The sequence below is a fragment of the Hydra vulgaris genome, chromosome 01, assembly GCF_038396675.1.
Source record: "Hydra vulgaris chromosome 01, alternate assembly HydraT2T_AEP".
Taxonomy (NCBI): Eukaryota; Metazoa; Cnidaria; class Hydrozoa; order Anthoathecata; family Hydridae; genus Hydra; species Hydra vulgaris.
This window is the reverse complement of record NC_088920.1, coordinates 56,357,132-56,372,011: the sequence shown is the minus strand read 5'-3', so window position 1 is coordinate 56,372,011 and position 14,880 is coordinate 56,357,132. Positions and strand designations below refer to the sequence as shown.

Here is a 14,880-nt window from a genome sequence, read left to right as displayed (position 1 = left end):
GTTCCATATGAAATATTTAATTCAAAAAAAAAAATTTCAATCTTCTTACCACTTTTCAGTTCTAAGCAAGAAGTGAAGCCTAGAACTCAACTTCACTTCTCAGTTCTAAGCGAGAAGTAAAGTGGAGTTCTAGGAACCAAGAAGTGGAGTGAAGTTCTAAGGAAAAGAGAAGTTCAGTTCTCTCTATATTAAATAGTTTGAATTAAAAAAGCAAAATCAATAAAAAAAAGATCAACGCTGCTAAAGAGAGGGATAGAAACTTCTTGAAGAGGAACAGAGAGCAACCTTTTAGAGTTTGTAATAAGCTTTTGCTTACAAATTTAAGTGTACAATCTATTTGTTTATTTAAAGACTAGTTTATTTTAATAAATTAAATTAAAGTAGAAGACTTCATGAAGATTTTTTATTTTAGGAAACAGGGTCTGAATATATTTTCTTTACGACCACATTCAGGAGAAGCTGGTCCAGCTCAGCATTTAGTGTCTGCCTTTATGCTGGCTGAAAATATTTCTCATGGATTGTTGCTTAGAAAGGTATTTTATTTATGATTTGTAAATTTGTAACTTGATAAAAATTTGAAAAGTTTATTTTATATAAAAAAGTGATAACTGAATTTGGATATGCACACTTTACAAATGTATACTAACCTTATAAATACTATTAACAAACAAATTAAAATAAAATGATAAAATTAAAATTTTTTACAAAGCTAATTGATTTTAATAATTTTCAGTGGCAAAAATATCCCCCTCATTCCAGAATTATTAATTACAACCTTTTTTATCACTTACCTAACACCCACCTATCCCTTGTTTATTAGTTTTGAAAAATTCTGCTCATTTGCAATAAAATGCTAAAGGAACAACTTCAAAAAAACATTTCAACGACAGATTTTTAATTTGTAATAATAACTTGTTTGTTGCAGCAATTTTGGTAGAATTTTAAAAACAAAAAAGAGGTGCAACCTTACAAAGGTGTTAATGCAAAGCAGATGTTTACAATGCGTTTTTGCTCAATGAAAAAAGAAATATTAAAATTTTTAGTCCACAGTTGCATCCACAGTTGTATCCAAATATCACAGTTTTATAAAAGGGCTAGTAATTGATTTATACATAGAAGAAAAATGCTAATGCAATAAATTTGATATATGGTAAGTAATAAGCAGTGATTATTTGAGGAGACCTAAAGTAAGTTCAATCAATCAGTGGCCATTCATAGATATCAAGAACATCAATATATGATATATGTCGCAAAATAACTGAGTTAAATATGAGTTAGTTATTTCATCTGTATCTCAGAGATAAGATAAAATAATGTATTCAAGACAAGATAAGAGTTATGGATAAGAGAGTTGTATTTTAAATTATCAAAGTTATCAAGAATAGAAAAATAGTTCTTGTGTGATACCTTGGAGGTTAATTGAATGTGGTCCAATACAGATAATGTTGGAATTGTAGAGAAAAGGTCATTTAAAAAATAATTTGGAAAACTTTTTTGATACACCATAAGAAGATAGCTTATGGAGCGAATTTGTATAAACACTTATTAAATAGTTTCCCGTAAAGAGTTTTTGCAAGCATTTTTTTACTAGGCTGTTTTAGGAATGTCGTCTGAAGGACACTTTGTAGAAGAATCTTATTAAAAAATAACTTTTGTCACAGAAAAAAATGTAATTAAATTCATAATTGTAATACATGTAATACAACATGTATTAAAAGCACATGAACACATTTGGATCATGACAAATCAAGGAGTGAAGAAGTGTGATTAAGATTGATTAAAATATTGGGAAATTTGTTTGAGAGATTGTGAAAGAATGTATTGAATCTTAATGCCAGTGTTTAGTGACAGACATTAGTACTAAGCCATTCAATCGAGTAAGCATTCACCAAAAAATAGCAATAAAGCCAAGTGGGTAAATTGAAAAGCCATTTGAATTAGAGTCAATAAATTTATTGTTTAAAAAAATAATAATTTAATAAAATTGTTTTTTATTTAAAAAAAGAATAAACTTAGTTGGTAGCACTACCTTAACAAGGTGGAATTTCCCTTGTTGGAATTCATGCTCATCTAAATCTCCTACAAATGGGGTTGTATTTTGTCAAAATATTGTTTGGGCTTTGCATACCTAGAAAAATTATATTTTCTTGTTTTTTAGCCTTGTTTATTTATTTTCAGACAAATACAAAAAAATTATATTTTCTTGTGCTTGTCTGACATTTTATTTCAAAGTAAGTAAATCAAAATGTTTTTAAATCTTATCAGTACCTGATAATACTAATAACATCAGAATCATCTTTATGTTATTTTTTATAATCAGATGCCGCCATGCTTTGTACAAAAAAGCTGTAAACAAATAGACTGTTAATAGTTTATCATTCAAAAAAATTTTTTTTTTTTTTGCATAAATAGTTTTAATCTTGTTCAATAATCATTTATTTTATTTTAGAATTAAACATTTTATAATTAATTATACAATGGTTTTGATAAAATCATAACATTAAGAATGTTTTTATAGGTGCCTGCATTACAATATCTCTATTACCTTGCTCAAATTGGTGTGGCAATGTCTCCATTAAGTAACAACAGTTTGTTTTTGAATTACCACAGAAACCCTTTACCTGAGTTTGTTGCAAGAGGTCTTCTTATATCTTTATCAACAGATGATCCATTGCAATTTCATTTTACCAAGGTAATCCAAAAAAATCTATAATAATAGAGTAGTAAATAAAAGTAAACAATATGATAATAAATTATTTATATACATCAAAAAATTGAACAACAAAAAAAATCTATTATATTTTTTAATTACTATTTAAGTTTTGTTTAGTTTTATTTATTAACCTGCATACTTTGTTTGAAATATAGATGACAGAACTAGATAAGTTTAATAAATGTTTGTAATTATGGTCATAAAAAAAGTTGAAACCAAAAAATAAATTAAAGACATTTAAGTCTCAAAAAGTGTTGGATTGATTTTTTTAAATAAAAGCTGCTATGTATGTATATAAGAGAACTTGACCATGGCCTTTTGCATGCAGCTTGACCACAGCTTTTTGAAGTATTAAGCATTTAAAAAATTTGAAAAACAAAATTAAGCCAAACTAAACACAAAAAGATAAAAATAACAATTAACTAAAGAGAAAATATAAAAAATTAATAAATAAAAATTCTAAAATAATAAAAATAAAACTTAGCTAAAATAAGATTTAATGTCAAAGAGGAAGTTATTTTAAAATAAAAACTTTGCAACTTTGATTTTTTTTTTACGATTTTATATTACGCAAAACTTTTTTGAATAAAGTAGCAAATTACTTTTGCTCAACGTTTATTGTTTTATCAAAATGTTTTTTTAAATTATCAAAGAATATTATATTCTAGGTTCCCGGGCCTATAAAATACAGGTCTTGGTAAGTCTATTCCACACAGACTATGTTTTTACATATTCCTTACTTCATTATTTTTTAGTAATATTGAAGTAAGGAATATGTATAAAAATATAATACTTTATTTATTAATAATAATAACTTAATTTATATAATTTTATTTATATAACTATCCCCCATACCTAATTAAGTCAGTAGATGTATGTAACAACACTGTGACTACATCAATTTGTATACACACTGAGTGTTATTTTTTGAAACTTTAAAAAATAAAAATAAAAAATAAATTTAGATATAAAAGCTGCTATGTATGTATATAAGAGAACTTGACCATGGCCTTTTGCATGCAGCTTGACCTCAGCTTTTTGAAGTATTATTTTGTGAAACTTTAAAAGATAAAAATAAAAAATAAATTTAGATATAGTTAAACTACAATAATAGTTAAAAATGAAACGACTTTCAAATAAAATATCAAAATCCAAAAATTTGCATTTGTCCAAAAACTTTTCATTTGATTTTTTCCAAAACTTTCATAGATTTGTCCAAAAACTCAGATAACTACAAAAAAATTTTTTTTAGACCTTGTCGGACCTGACTAAACCTAAAAAATATCTAAAGTATTAGTGATGAGTCATAATAAATTAAAATCTGCAATCAATTGAAAATAAATTAAAATCAATTTTCAATTCATTGCAGTAAAGATTACAATTTAATATCAAATTATTGCATCAATAATTGCAGTATTTTATTTCTACATAAAACTGTAAATCAAATGTTTAATCGATTAATTTCCAACTATCATACTGTTTGCAAACATTTGAAAAGTCCAAAAATGTATTGTAAATGTAGTTGGACTTGCTCTACCTGTCAAACTTGGGCCCCTGTCAAATTGATATAAAGTTGCATCTTTCTCTTTTCTTTAAATGCTATCATAGTGACTGCTCAAGCAACCTGTTGTCTCTGGTTCTGTCAATAATTACTTATTGTTACGTGATTTGTGTTCTGTAAATAAAATTTTAAAATAAATTTTAGAACATAAAGGAACTGTATCTGTTCCTTTATGTTCTAAAAGCTTTTATTCATCTAGTTCCTTTCCTTGCAGATTAATGCTTTGGTGTTCTCTCCCATCTTTATGTTTTCCAGACTCCTACAATTTAGAGTTTTTCAAGTTTTCTTTCGAACGTTTTTTAACTCTTTAACAATATTCTTTGTTTTCTCATAACTTTCAATTAGTGGTTTGCATGCAGGATTTTTGGGACTAAATTCGTATTTGTTTTAAAAAAAAATCCATTTTGAGCAAATTAATTTTCTCGGTATATTAACTAAATGGGAAAATAATAAACTTAAAATAAATTACAATTGTCTAAATTTAAAGCTGAAATGATTAAAGCAAAAAAAGCACAAAAAAAAAGGGTATCAAAAGTATCCAAGTTCCAGAACAACCCAAAGCTAAAGATAGAATTCATTTTTTCAGAAATACTTCTGGTAAAATTATTGAAGCTTTTGTTGGTTAATTTTCTAAACTCCTAATTAAATTTTTACTTATGAAATCTTCGAAAGTTTTCTATTGTTAAGTAAAAGTGATGTTAAATATGTGTGTATTTTTTATGAAAACTTGGGTTTCCTTATCTCAGACATTAAGGAACTTACCAATCTCTTATAAATCTTGATTTTGACGACCTTTAATATTTAAATGTCGCAAAAGCCTTGTAATTTCACTTACAAAAATCTTTTATGTATCCTTTAACTCTAACTGGATAAAATACCTTTTCTCTGCTAACTAGCTAATATTAGTCTGGTTTATTAAAAAAAGGGCAATAAATTAATTGCTAGAAATTTTTTAATACATTGATGATAATAATTTGCCTTCTAAAAATTCAGCATTTTTTGCAGTTTTCTTCAATATAAATTATGCATAACCTACAGAAACTTTCGATTTTGTCTTCCTTATCATAGCAACAGGTTTCAGGTATCAAAATGACTTGTATTGTTTCCATTATGATTAAACTAATCTTACTTTTTGGAAAATGACCAACTTATAAATCAGTTCCTGAACAGCTCTGGTAAAGAGTTTGATTCAGAAGTCTTATTTAGAAATCATATAGCCTCAAGCAGGGTCGGCGGAAGGCGGGTTCAGCGCATTCACAGTACCGGCCCTGCGCTTTGAAGGGCCTTGCGCTTTGAAGGGCCCTGCGGTTTGCGCAAAAACACACATTTGCATGACATTTATTTTTTTAGGTGCAATGATTCACTTGCAAGCCCAGTTCCACCGGTTCCCAGTTCCATAATTTTTTTATATTGTCTGCAAATATACGGCCTTCTAATTGTAGATTCGTTGGGTATATTATGGGGAAAATACTTTTCTAAAAAGATTTTTAAGGAGGGATGATTTTTGTAATATTGTATATGTAACATCATTGTATTGTATTACTATTTAATATACACATAAGAAATATATATAATATGTAACAGCCTTTTTTTTATTTGTTAATAAATAATTCTTCATCGTAAAATTTAAGTATAAGATTTAAATGTGTATTTTGGCCACGCAAAATTTTGCGCCGGTGACGCGAAATAGATTAACTCCCCAAAAAGTTAACTCCCGGTTAAAACATTTTAACTCCCCGGTTAATCTATTTCAAAATAAATTAACCCGGGGAGTTAAATTATTTTAAAATATAGCAAAATGGATTAACCGGAGGCTTAAGTATTTCTAACCCCCACTGAAATAAATTAACCCCCTATAATACGCGTTTTAAATAATTTAACTTATAATTATATCTACAAAATTGTGTAAGTGTTCTATTTTAAAATTTTTTTTAAATATATTTAGTATTATATATATTAAAATATATAATATATAAATATTTAGTGAGCGTTGAATAAAATTACTTTATAACTGTTTATTTTTGACTTTATATTATATATAAAAAGCCTTGATATTATATATAAAAAGGAGATCAAAACAATAGTATTAGTAGAATAATAGTATTAGTAGAAGTTTGTGCAATACTATAACTATTGTTTTGATCTACTATTACTATTGTTTTGATACTAATATTTCAAAACCATTCTCTTTTTCTAATAAATAATAATGTCTAAGGTTATAGAGTTTAAATCTATACTATAGTATAGTATAGTAACTATACTATACTCTCTCTCTCTCCTCTCTCTCTCTCTCTCTCTCTCTCTCTCTCTCTCTCTCTCTCTCTCTCTCTCTCTCTCTCTCTCTATATATATATATATATATATATATATATATATATATATATATATATATATGTGTGTGTGTGTGTGTGTGTATTAATATATACTAGTTAGCTATATAAACTCTATCATATATATATATATAAGTATATAAATATAATATAGATATATAGATATATAGAAACATATTGTATATTTATATATTGTTATTATATTTTTTCTTTGATAGAGAAAAAATTATTATTTTGTGCAAACAGTTACCTAATATGGTTAGAAAATACAAACGTCTAACTAATCGACAATCCTGGGAAGAAAATTCAATGAAAGCAGCTATTGAATCAGTAATAAAGAAGGAAATGGGGTATAAGAAGGCATCGTTAACGTTTTGTATCCCAACAACGACATGCGAGACAGAATAAAAAGACTTCAGCAGGGGAGTTTAGAACTAAGTAGTTGTTCAGTAAAAAACCTGGGAATTTTAGATCAGTTTTTAACCTTGAACAAGAGTAAGAGTTAGCTAAACACCTAATTTTTCTAGAGAGTCGCTTGTTTCCAGTTACAATGAAAGATTTGAGAGAATTGGCATTTCAACTAGCTGAAAAGAACAAGATGTCACATAGCTTTAACAAAAAAATAGGAATGGCATGCTACCAGTGGGCAGAAAGCTTTTTAAAACGCAATCCTGTTATTTCTTTGCGTATGCCAGAGGGAACTTCTGGAACTAGAGCAATGGGATTTAACCAACTTGCTGTGAATAAAATTTTTGAACTATTGACTAAAAGCATAGATGAAAATAACATAACTCCAAATAATATATATAATGTTAACGAGACAGGAATTTCTTCAGTACCAAAAAAAGTGTCAAAAGTAATTGCTAAGATGGGTAAAAAACAAGTTGGAACTCTAACATCAGCTGAACGAGGGAAAATCATAACAATCAAAATGTATATGAGTGCCTCTGGTATATACGTGCCCCCTTGATTATTTTCCCCCATGTTAGAGCTCCCAAGAATGTTAATATTATCGAAAAAGCTCCTCTGGGTACAATCGCATCATACCACTCTAGTGGTTGGATGCAAACAGATATATTTTTGAAGTGGTTTGACCATTTTCTGTCCTTTGTAATGCCATCCAAAAAAAAACCTGTACTGCTATTATTAGATGGTCATGCAACACATACAAAAAATATGGAGTTCATAATGAAAGCACATGAAAATTGTGTTACTGTTATTTGCTTTCCACCACATTGTTCACACCATCTGCAGCCACTAGATGTCTCCTTTATAGTATCATTTAGTAGCAACTATTCGAATGAAGTTCGTATTTGGCTGCGTACACATTATTCTAGAGTTGTGACCGAAAATCAGATTCCAGAACTATTTAGAATAGCTTATATGAAATTTGCAAACATGTTGACAGCTGTAAATTGTTTTAAAAAGACTTGAATAAGTCCACTTAATCCTGAAGTTTTTGATGATTGGATGTTTGAGCCTTCAGAAACAACCAACAGGTCATTTCCTGAGATGGATTCAGCAACACCAAATCTAACTACCAAGTCTCAAACACAAACTATTACACTGCAAGAATCATCCCTGACATCTTGCTCTGAATCAGAAACTTCGTCTTCGACATCTATGGCTTCTTTCACAATTGCTTCACCTGCTGAAATTGTAAGTATTTCGAATGAGAAAACTCAGCAAACTTGTAAACAATTTCAAAAAGGGCAAAACAGCTGTACTCACCAGTTCACCATATAAAGCGGAACTGGCAATAAAGATGGTTATAAAAACTAAAAAAAGGAAAAACGCTCAAACAGTTGACAAGACTGTAGAAACAAAAAAGGATACACCTGCAGAAATTGTACCACGAAAAGTATACCCCCAGCGATTTTTGTGATTTTTGTTTAATAACATTTTCAAAAACTGTTGCATTTTTTTCTAAATTGCTAAAATTAAAAGCTTTTTTGTTGTTGTTGTTGTTTGTTGAAATACACTGATAAAAAAATACAGGTCGTTTTTATTTTCATATTTAATTAATATAAACCTTACGGGGCTGTTATGACCCCACTTCCCTATATATATACATATACAGTATCGGACAAAACGAGTGCAACCAAATAATGCTAATTTAGTTTCTTTATATAAAAGTGCTGCATTTTTTCAATTTAGAGAAATAACTATGTAACTGTTTAGAGACAAAGTTCTTTAAGTTTTATTCATCACAAAGTTCATTATTTGTTCACGAAAATTAATAAATTAATCAAAAGTATTAAAAAAAGTTGATTTCCTTCTGGATAAAACAAGTGCAACTCGACAAAATGTTGACCAAGCTGTATCGCTATCAATATTTCGTGGCGAGTCCTTTGTTGTCGATCACAGCCTTGCATCTTCGAGACATAGATTAGATCAGGTGATCAATGAAACTTTGTGGAATCGCTGCCCAGGACTTTTGGATTTGTTCAAACAGTTGATCCTTATTACGAACACCTTTACGATTAATCCTGCGGTTGACGATCTCCCACAGGTTCTCAATAAGGTTGAGATCCGGAGATTGAGGCGGCCAATCCATCACTGATAGGTGGTTGTCTTGAAACCACTGCTTGACTACTTTTGCAGTGTGTTTCGGATCGTTGTCTTGCTGAAAAACCCATTTTATTGGCATATTCCATTCAGCATGAGGTAACATAACATCTTTCAGGATATTTTTATACATGAAACGGTCCATTATTCCATCATTTCGATGTATTGGACCTAGACCGTTAGCAGAAAAACACCCCCAGACCATTACATTGCCTCCACCATGCTTCTCGGTCTTATGACAGTAACGTAAATCGAGGCGTTTTCCGGCCGGTCAACATACACGGCAAATGCCATCGCTCCCAATGATTTTGAACTTCGATTCATCACTGAACAGGACAGTTCGCTGTTTCTGCACATTCCAGTCAATATGAGATGTAGCAAACAGGAGTTTTTTCTTCTGGTTCTTTAGTGAAATCAGCAGTTTCTTTGCAGGGCGTCGAGAAAACAATCCGGCTTCAACAGCACGTCGTCTGATTGTTTGGTCCGATACAGGCAGCTCTAATTGCTTTTGTATCTCGACTGATGATATCCAGGATCCTTCTTGACGGATCTGACGATCATAGAATCCTCTCTAGAAGTGGTGGAATGCGGTCTTCCATCTTTGTTATCTGCTGTCAACTTCCCCGTAGAACGTTATTTGGAACATAGTCTTGATACGGTCCATTTTTTCACGCGATATTTATCACAAATACTTTTTTGTGACATTCCACTTACGTAATCGCCAATAACTTTCTTTCTTAGTTCCAATCCAAGACTGCCGGGAGCTATTTTTGCACTTGAAGTCATAAAAATAATGAAAATAAATAATCACGCTTCTCAAGGCTTACCGTGTTACATTTACCTTGTGATGATACAATAATGCTCTGTGGAACACAACGTCTTGGTTGGATGTGGACTGTATTGATATAATGAAACACTTGTTGTATTTCACTTCTTGTATTGATGTTCTTCGATAAAACACTTTGATAAAACTCACTTCGATAAACTGTCTTGATAATACTGACTGATTGACTTCCATATACTGACTAAATTACATGTCGATTTACATGTCTCTTATATAGTAAAATGAACCTGTGTGAACCTATTCTGGAAGATTCTAGATGCTTCTTTTCGATGCTTCTGGAAGCTTCTGGATGCTTCTGAATGTTTCTGGATATTTCTGGATGCTACTGGATGCTTCCAGATGCTTTTTCTGGAAACTTCTGCATGCTTCTGGAAACTTCTCGATACTTCCTTTAATTATTAAAAAACCTCCGTGACGTTGACACTGACCAGACTTAAGCAAATGAAACAAACCAAAAAAGTTGCACTTGTTTTGTCCGCTTCAAAATGGCACTTGTCAACGAAATTCTGCCTGTGTGCTGTCACCTGTCAGCTGATTGCTCATGTCATGGCATGCTATGACTCCAGACTCCTGAACTGTTTGCTGTGGTAGTATAGTTCGTTTCGTTTTTAAGACATGTAAAATTAGGAACACTTTTTAGCATTATTCGATGTTGGCTGCAAATGTTTTGTCCAATACTGTATATATATATATTTTAGGGTGCGGTTGTGCCTCTCCATAGGGGCACAACCGTTTTTTTCACCAACTCTAATTTTTGTGTTATAACATTTTCAAAAAACGTTTTATTTTTTTCTTAATTGCAGCAATTTAAAGCTTAATGATGTGTTTATCGAAATACACTGTTAAAAAAACGCATGCCGTTTTTATTTTCATACTCCATTAATCTAAACGTTACGGGGGCTGTTATGCCCCCGTAACGTTTAGATTATATATATATATATATATATATATATATATATATATATATATATATATATATATATATTTATATATATATATATATATATATATATATATATATATATATATTATATATATATATATATATATATGTATATATATATATATATTGTCACTGTTAATATATGATATTATAATAGTAGAAATATAATTTATATCCATATCAATAACTAATTAACAGATTTAAAAACAACACATTTGGAAAACATCAAGTTAAAACTTTTTTTGTAATTCGTATAAGTTGTTCCAAGGGAGTTATTATATTATGGGGAGTTAATTTGTTTCGCCGACAGGGGTTAATTTATTTCAAGGGGAGTTAATCTATTTCGAAATAGATTAACTCCCCGGGTAATTTTTTACGCAACGGGAGTTAATTTATTATGGGGGTTAATTTATTTCATGACACCGGCCCTGGCCTCAAGTGTAACAAATGTTCAATCAGCTGTTTCTAGGCGCGTTTCAAACCTCATTCCAAGACTATCAATTATGTAACAGATTAGCAAAATTCTGAAGCAAACTATCTGAACAAGTAACTACATTTTTACTAAAGTGGACTATTTTCTTGGTTGGATAAAAAGTTTGGAACAATATTTTTCAAACTGGTCGTTTTATATAGCGGGGTGCTTTACTGCTTTTTCTATATTTACAGCTTACATATATATTACAGCTACAACTAAAAGAATGAATAGAAACAAATTTTAAATTATATATTTTTTTATTAAGGAACCTTTGATGGAAGAATATAGTATTGCTGCTCAAGTTTGGAAACTAACTACCACAGATATGTGTGAGCTTTCACGAAATAGTGTGCTTATGTCTGGATTCGAGCACAGGGTATCTTTTGCTAATAGTTTTACAAAATAATCACTGTCATCATCGTGAGTTTTAACAGTTTTATGCGATTTATTCTTTCTAGGTAAAGCAACATTGGTTAGGAGATAATTATCTTGTTGGTGGTCACAACGGAAACGATATAACCAAAACTAATGTTCCAGATATACGAGCTTGTTTTAGGTATGAAACTTTAGTTGACGAGTTACATCTCATATCATTAGCTGCAAAAGCTTCAAAAGTCTCCCAAAAATCACACTATTCAAGTTCGGAAGTATTTGACTGAGTTCGGAGATCACACTATTCAAGTTCGGAATTATTTGATTAACTGATTTTGAGTAAAATTTTGACTATTAAAAGTTTACTCAAAATCTCTTTTAGATTTTAAAAAAATTTGAGAAAAATAATTTTTGGTTGATTTAATAATTATTTTTTTAATCTTTCTTTAAAAATTTTAAAAGAATAACTTTTTTTTTCTTTATTTTTTTAAAAAAAGATTGTAGACTAAGCGATAATTAACAAAAGGCAATAAGACCTCATTATTTTGAGCATGCATTTTTTCATAGTTTTAATGTAAAGAGTTTTTAAGGTTTTATGTAATGGGGATAAATTGTTTTACATTAGGTTTTACGATAACGTTTAATATGATTACATTGTAAAATTTAATTCTTTTTGATTTACGAAAGTATTATAGTATTTACTTTAATCATTACTGTCATTAATATTTATTGTTTTGAATTTAACATCGTGGGCAATTAATTATTTTACTTTGCTATGATAAAAATTAGCTAAATATATAGATAATAGATAAAGTATATAATATAGATAATAGAAAAAATATAGGTAATATAAAATAGGATATCAGTCATTATCATTGCTTTAACTAATAAAATAAAAATGTTTTTACAAATCCAATATACAATATGGTTAACAAGCAAGAAGCTAATATCGTTATTTACGACTACGGAACTATTAGCTAGACCGAGCAAATAAATTTTTTTCAAAAAGCTTTATCAAACGAAGCAGGTGCATATATATACACACATATATGTCCCATTATGTATGTACGTATATATATATATATATATATATATATATATATATATATATATATATATATATATATATATATATATATATATATATATATAGGGGAGAGTGTGTATGAAAGAGCCAGTTTTAAAATGGCGTGAAAAAAACTCAATTGTAATAACTTTTTTATTTAATAATTACATTATTGGGTAATATTTTAAAACTAAAATAAATCGGATAACAATGCTAATAATCTATTATACACCTGTTTTAAAAAAAGAAAGAAAACAGCTCTTTCATAACATTTTGTCAATGAAAGAGCCACCTCTGTGCCATGCTTTTTTCGAACGACTAACAGCCGTAACTTTTTTTTGAACACTATCAAGTCTTTTAGAAATATTAAACTGTTAAATAGACTTCTAAAAATCAGATTGTACTTATAGTTTAATAACTCTATGATAATCATTGATAAAACAGCCTTAAGAATAGTTTTACAAATTATTCAAAATCAAAAAATTAAATGAGAATGAGAATAATGAAATAACATAATAATAAAAATGCATAATAATATAATAAATACATAATAGAATATAATAAAATGAATCAAACAATACAAAAAAAGTTTTAAAAAGTTATTTAAACTTTAAAAAAAAAAAAAAAGACTTTTTCAGAACTTTGACTTTTAAAAATTTTATTAAAAAATATTTTAAATTCAAACGTAGCCATGTTTCACAACTTCACGAAACGTCGCGCAGTGCCTCACAGATACGAAAAAACGGCAAAAACACTATTAATTTTTTAAATTTATTTTGATGTTTTTTAACTTTATCTTGATTGTTGTTAACTTATCTTGATTTATCTTGATTTAACTTTATCTTGATTGCACAAGAACAAGGTAAACCCATTTTTTATGATTTTGTAAATTTTTACTCTTTTTGTGAGCTTGTTATATGCAAGTTGTTTGTGGGCAAAAATTCACTAGAAATTTTAGAGTTTTCAAGTAGATCTTAAAATTGTCACAAAATGGTCATTTTTAAAAATTTTTCTTTCATTTTTTCGGTGAACATCATATATATACTATATCATCCGGTAAGTAATTGACATTAGACTTTCATCGACACACCAAAAATTAATGTTCGAATTTCACAATTTGTGAAAAAATTAAAAATTTTCAGAAAATAATATTCACAATATTTACTTTTTCTAAAAATGTCCACACTTGTCCACCCTGAATTTTGATGGGGAAGTATCTTGAATATATACAGGAATGCCCGGAAAAAAAAAACCCGCCCCAAAAGTAGCACGTTTTTGAGAAATTGAATTTTAAAGTTTTTTGCAATTAATAAGAAATCCGCAAAAAGTTTTTTAAAAATCCAAAAAATTAGTTAGTAATATGTGCCTTTGTGATTACATCTCAAAATGAAAATAATAGACTTGATTCCCAAAGTAAGAGAAATTTGTATAACTAACAAGGATATTGTGAGCCTCCTTTATAAGGAAATTTTGATATCAGAAGGTTTGGATGGTGAAAAAGTGCATAGTGAAAAATTAACAGAAAAAATCCGAATTTTGGTGATAAAATTGAAAGCTAAGTGGATTGCAGTAAACAAAACATATGACAGGCTGTTAATGAAAGAAAAGAAATGGTTGCAAACCGAAATTCAAATTGTTATGAAAGCTGACAATGTAAGTAGAAAAGAGTTCAGTGGAGGGCGACCAAAGAAAGATTGGAAAGATCTAGGAGAGAGAAGTAAGCGAACAAGAGTTGTTGGATTATCTGCGCATGATCCAGAGGTTTTAGCTCTGGCTGCTGTTAAAAGTGCAAAATCATCAGGTGACTTACAAGACTTTGCTTATGTGGTTAAAGAGTCTATTCAGAAAGCATCTGAAATCAGAAAAAGTATGGACAGCAAGGAACCGATAATGATGAGTGAGAAAGAAGCACTTTCATTAAAAGTTAATTGTGATCTCAGTGATGATCAGTATCAAATGATAAGAAACTCCTCAATCAAACACAATGCCAATATTTATCCAACATTAC

General features: G+C 29.1%; 1 protein-coding gene across 1 annotated transcript in view; it reads left to right on the top strand.

Annotated features, from left to right (window-relative positions):
- The window catches only part of LOC100214610 (AMP deaminase 2), a 40,795-nt gene extending 28,266 nt beyond the window's left edge, over positions 1 to 12,529 (top strand). The window contains exons 12-15 of the mRNA XM_065788728.1: positions 413 to 533; positions 2,519 to 2,692; positions 11,700 to 11,810; positions 11,893 to 12,529. Coding sequence (XP_065644800.1) covers positions 413 to 533; positions 2,519 to 2,692; positions 11,700 to 11,810; positions 11,893 to 12,093 — 607 coding nt within the window. The 3' untranslated portion in view covers positions 12,094 to 12,529. The remainder of the gene's footprint in view (positions 1 to 412; positions 534 to 2,518; positions 2,693 to 11,699; positions 11,811 to 11,892) is intronic.
- The last annotated feature ends 2,351 nt before the right edge of the window (positions 12,530 to 14,880 follow it).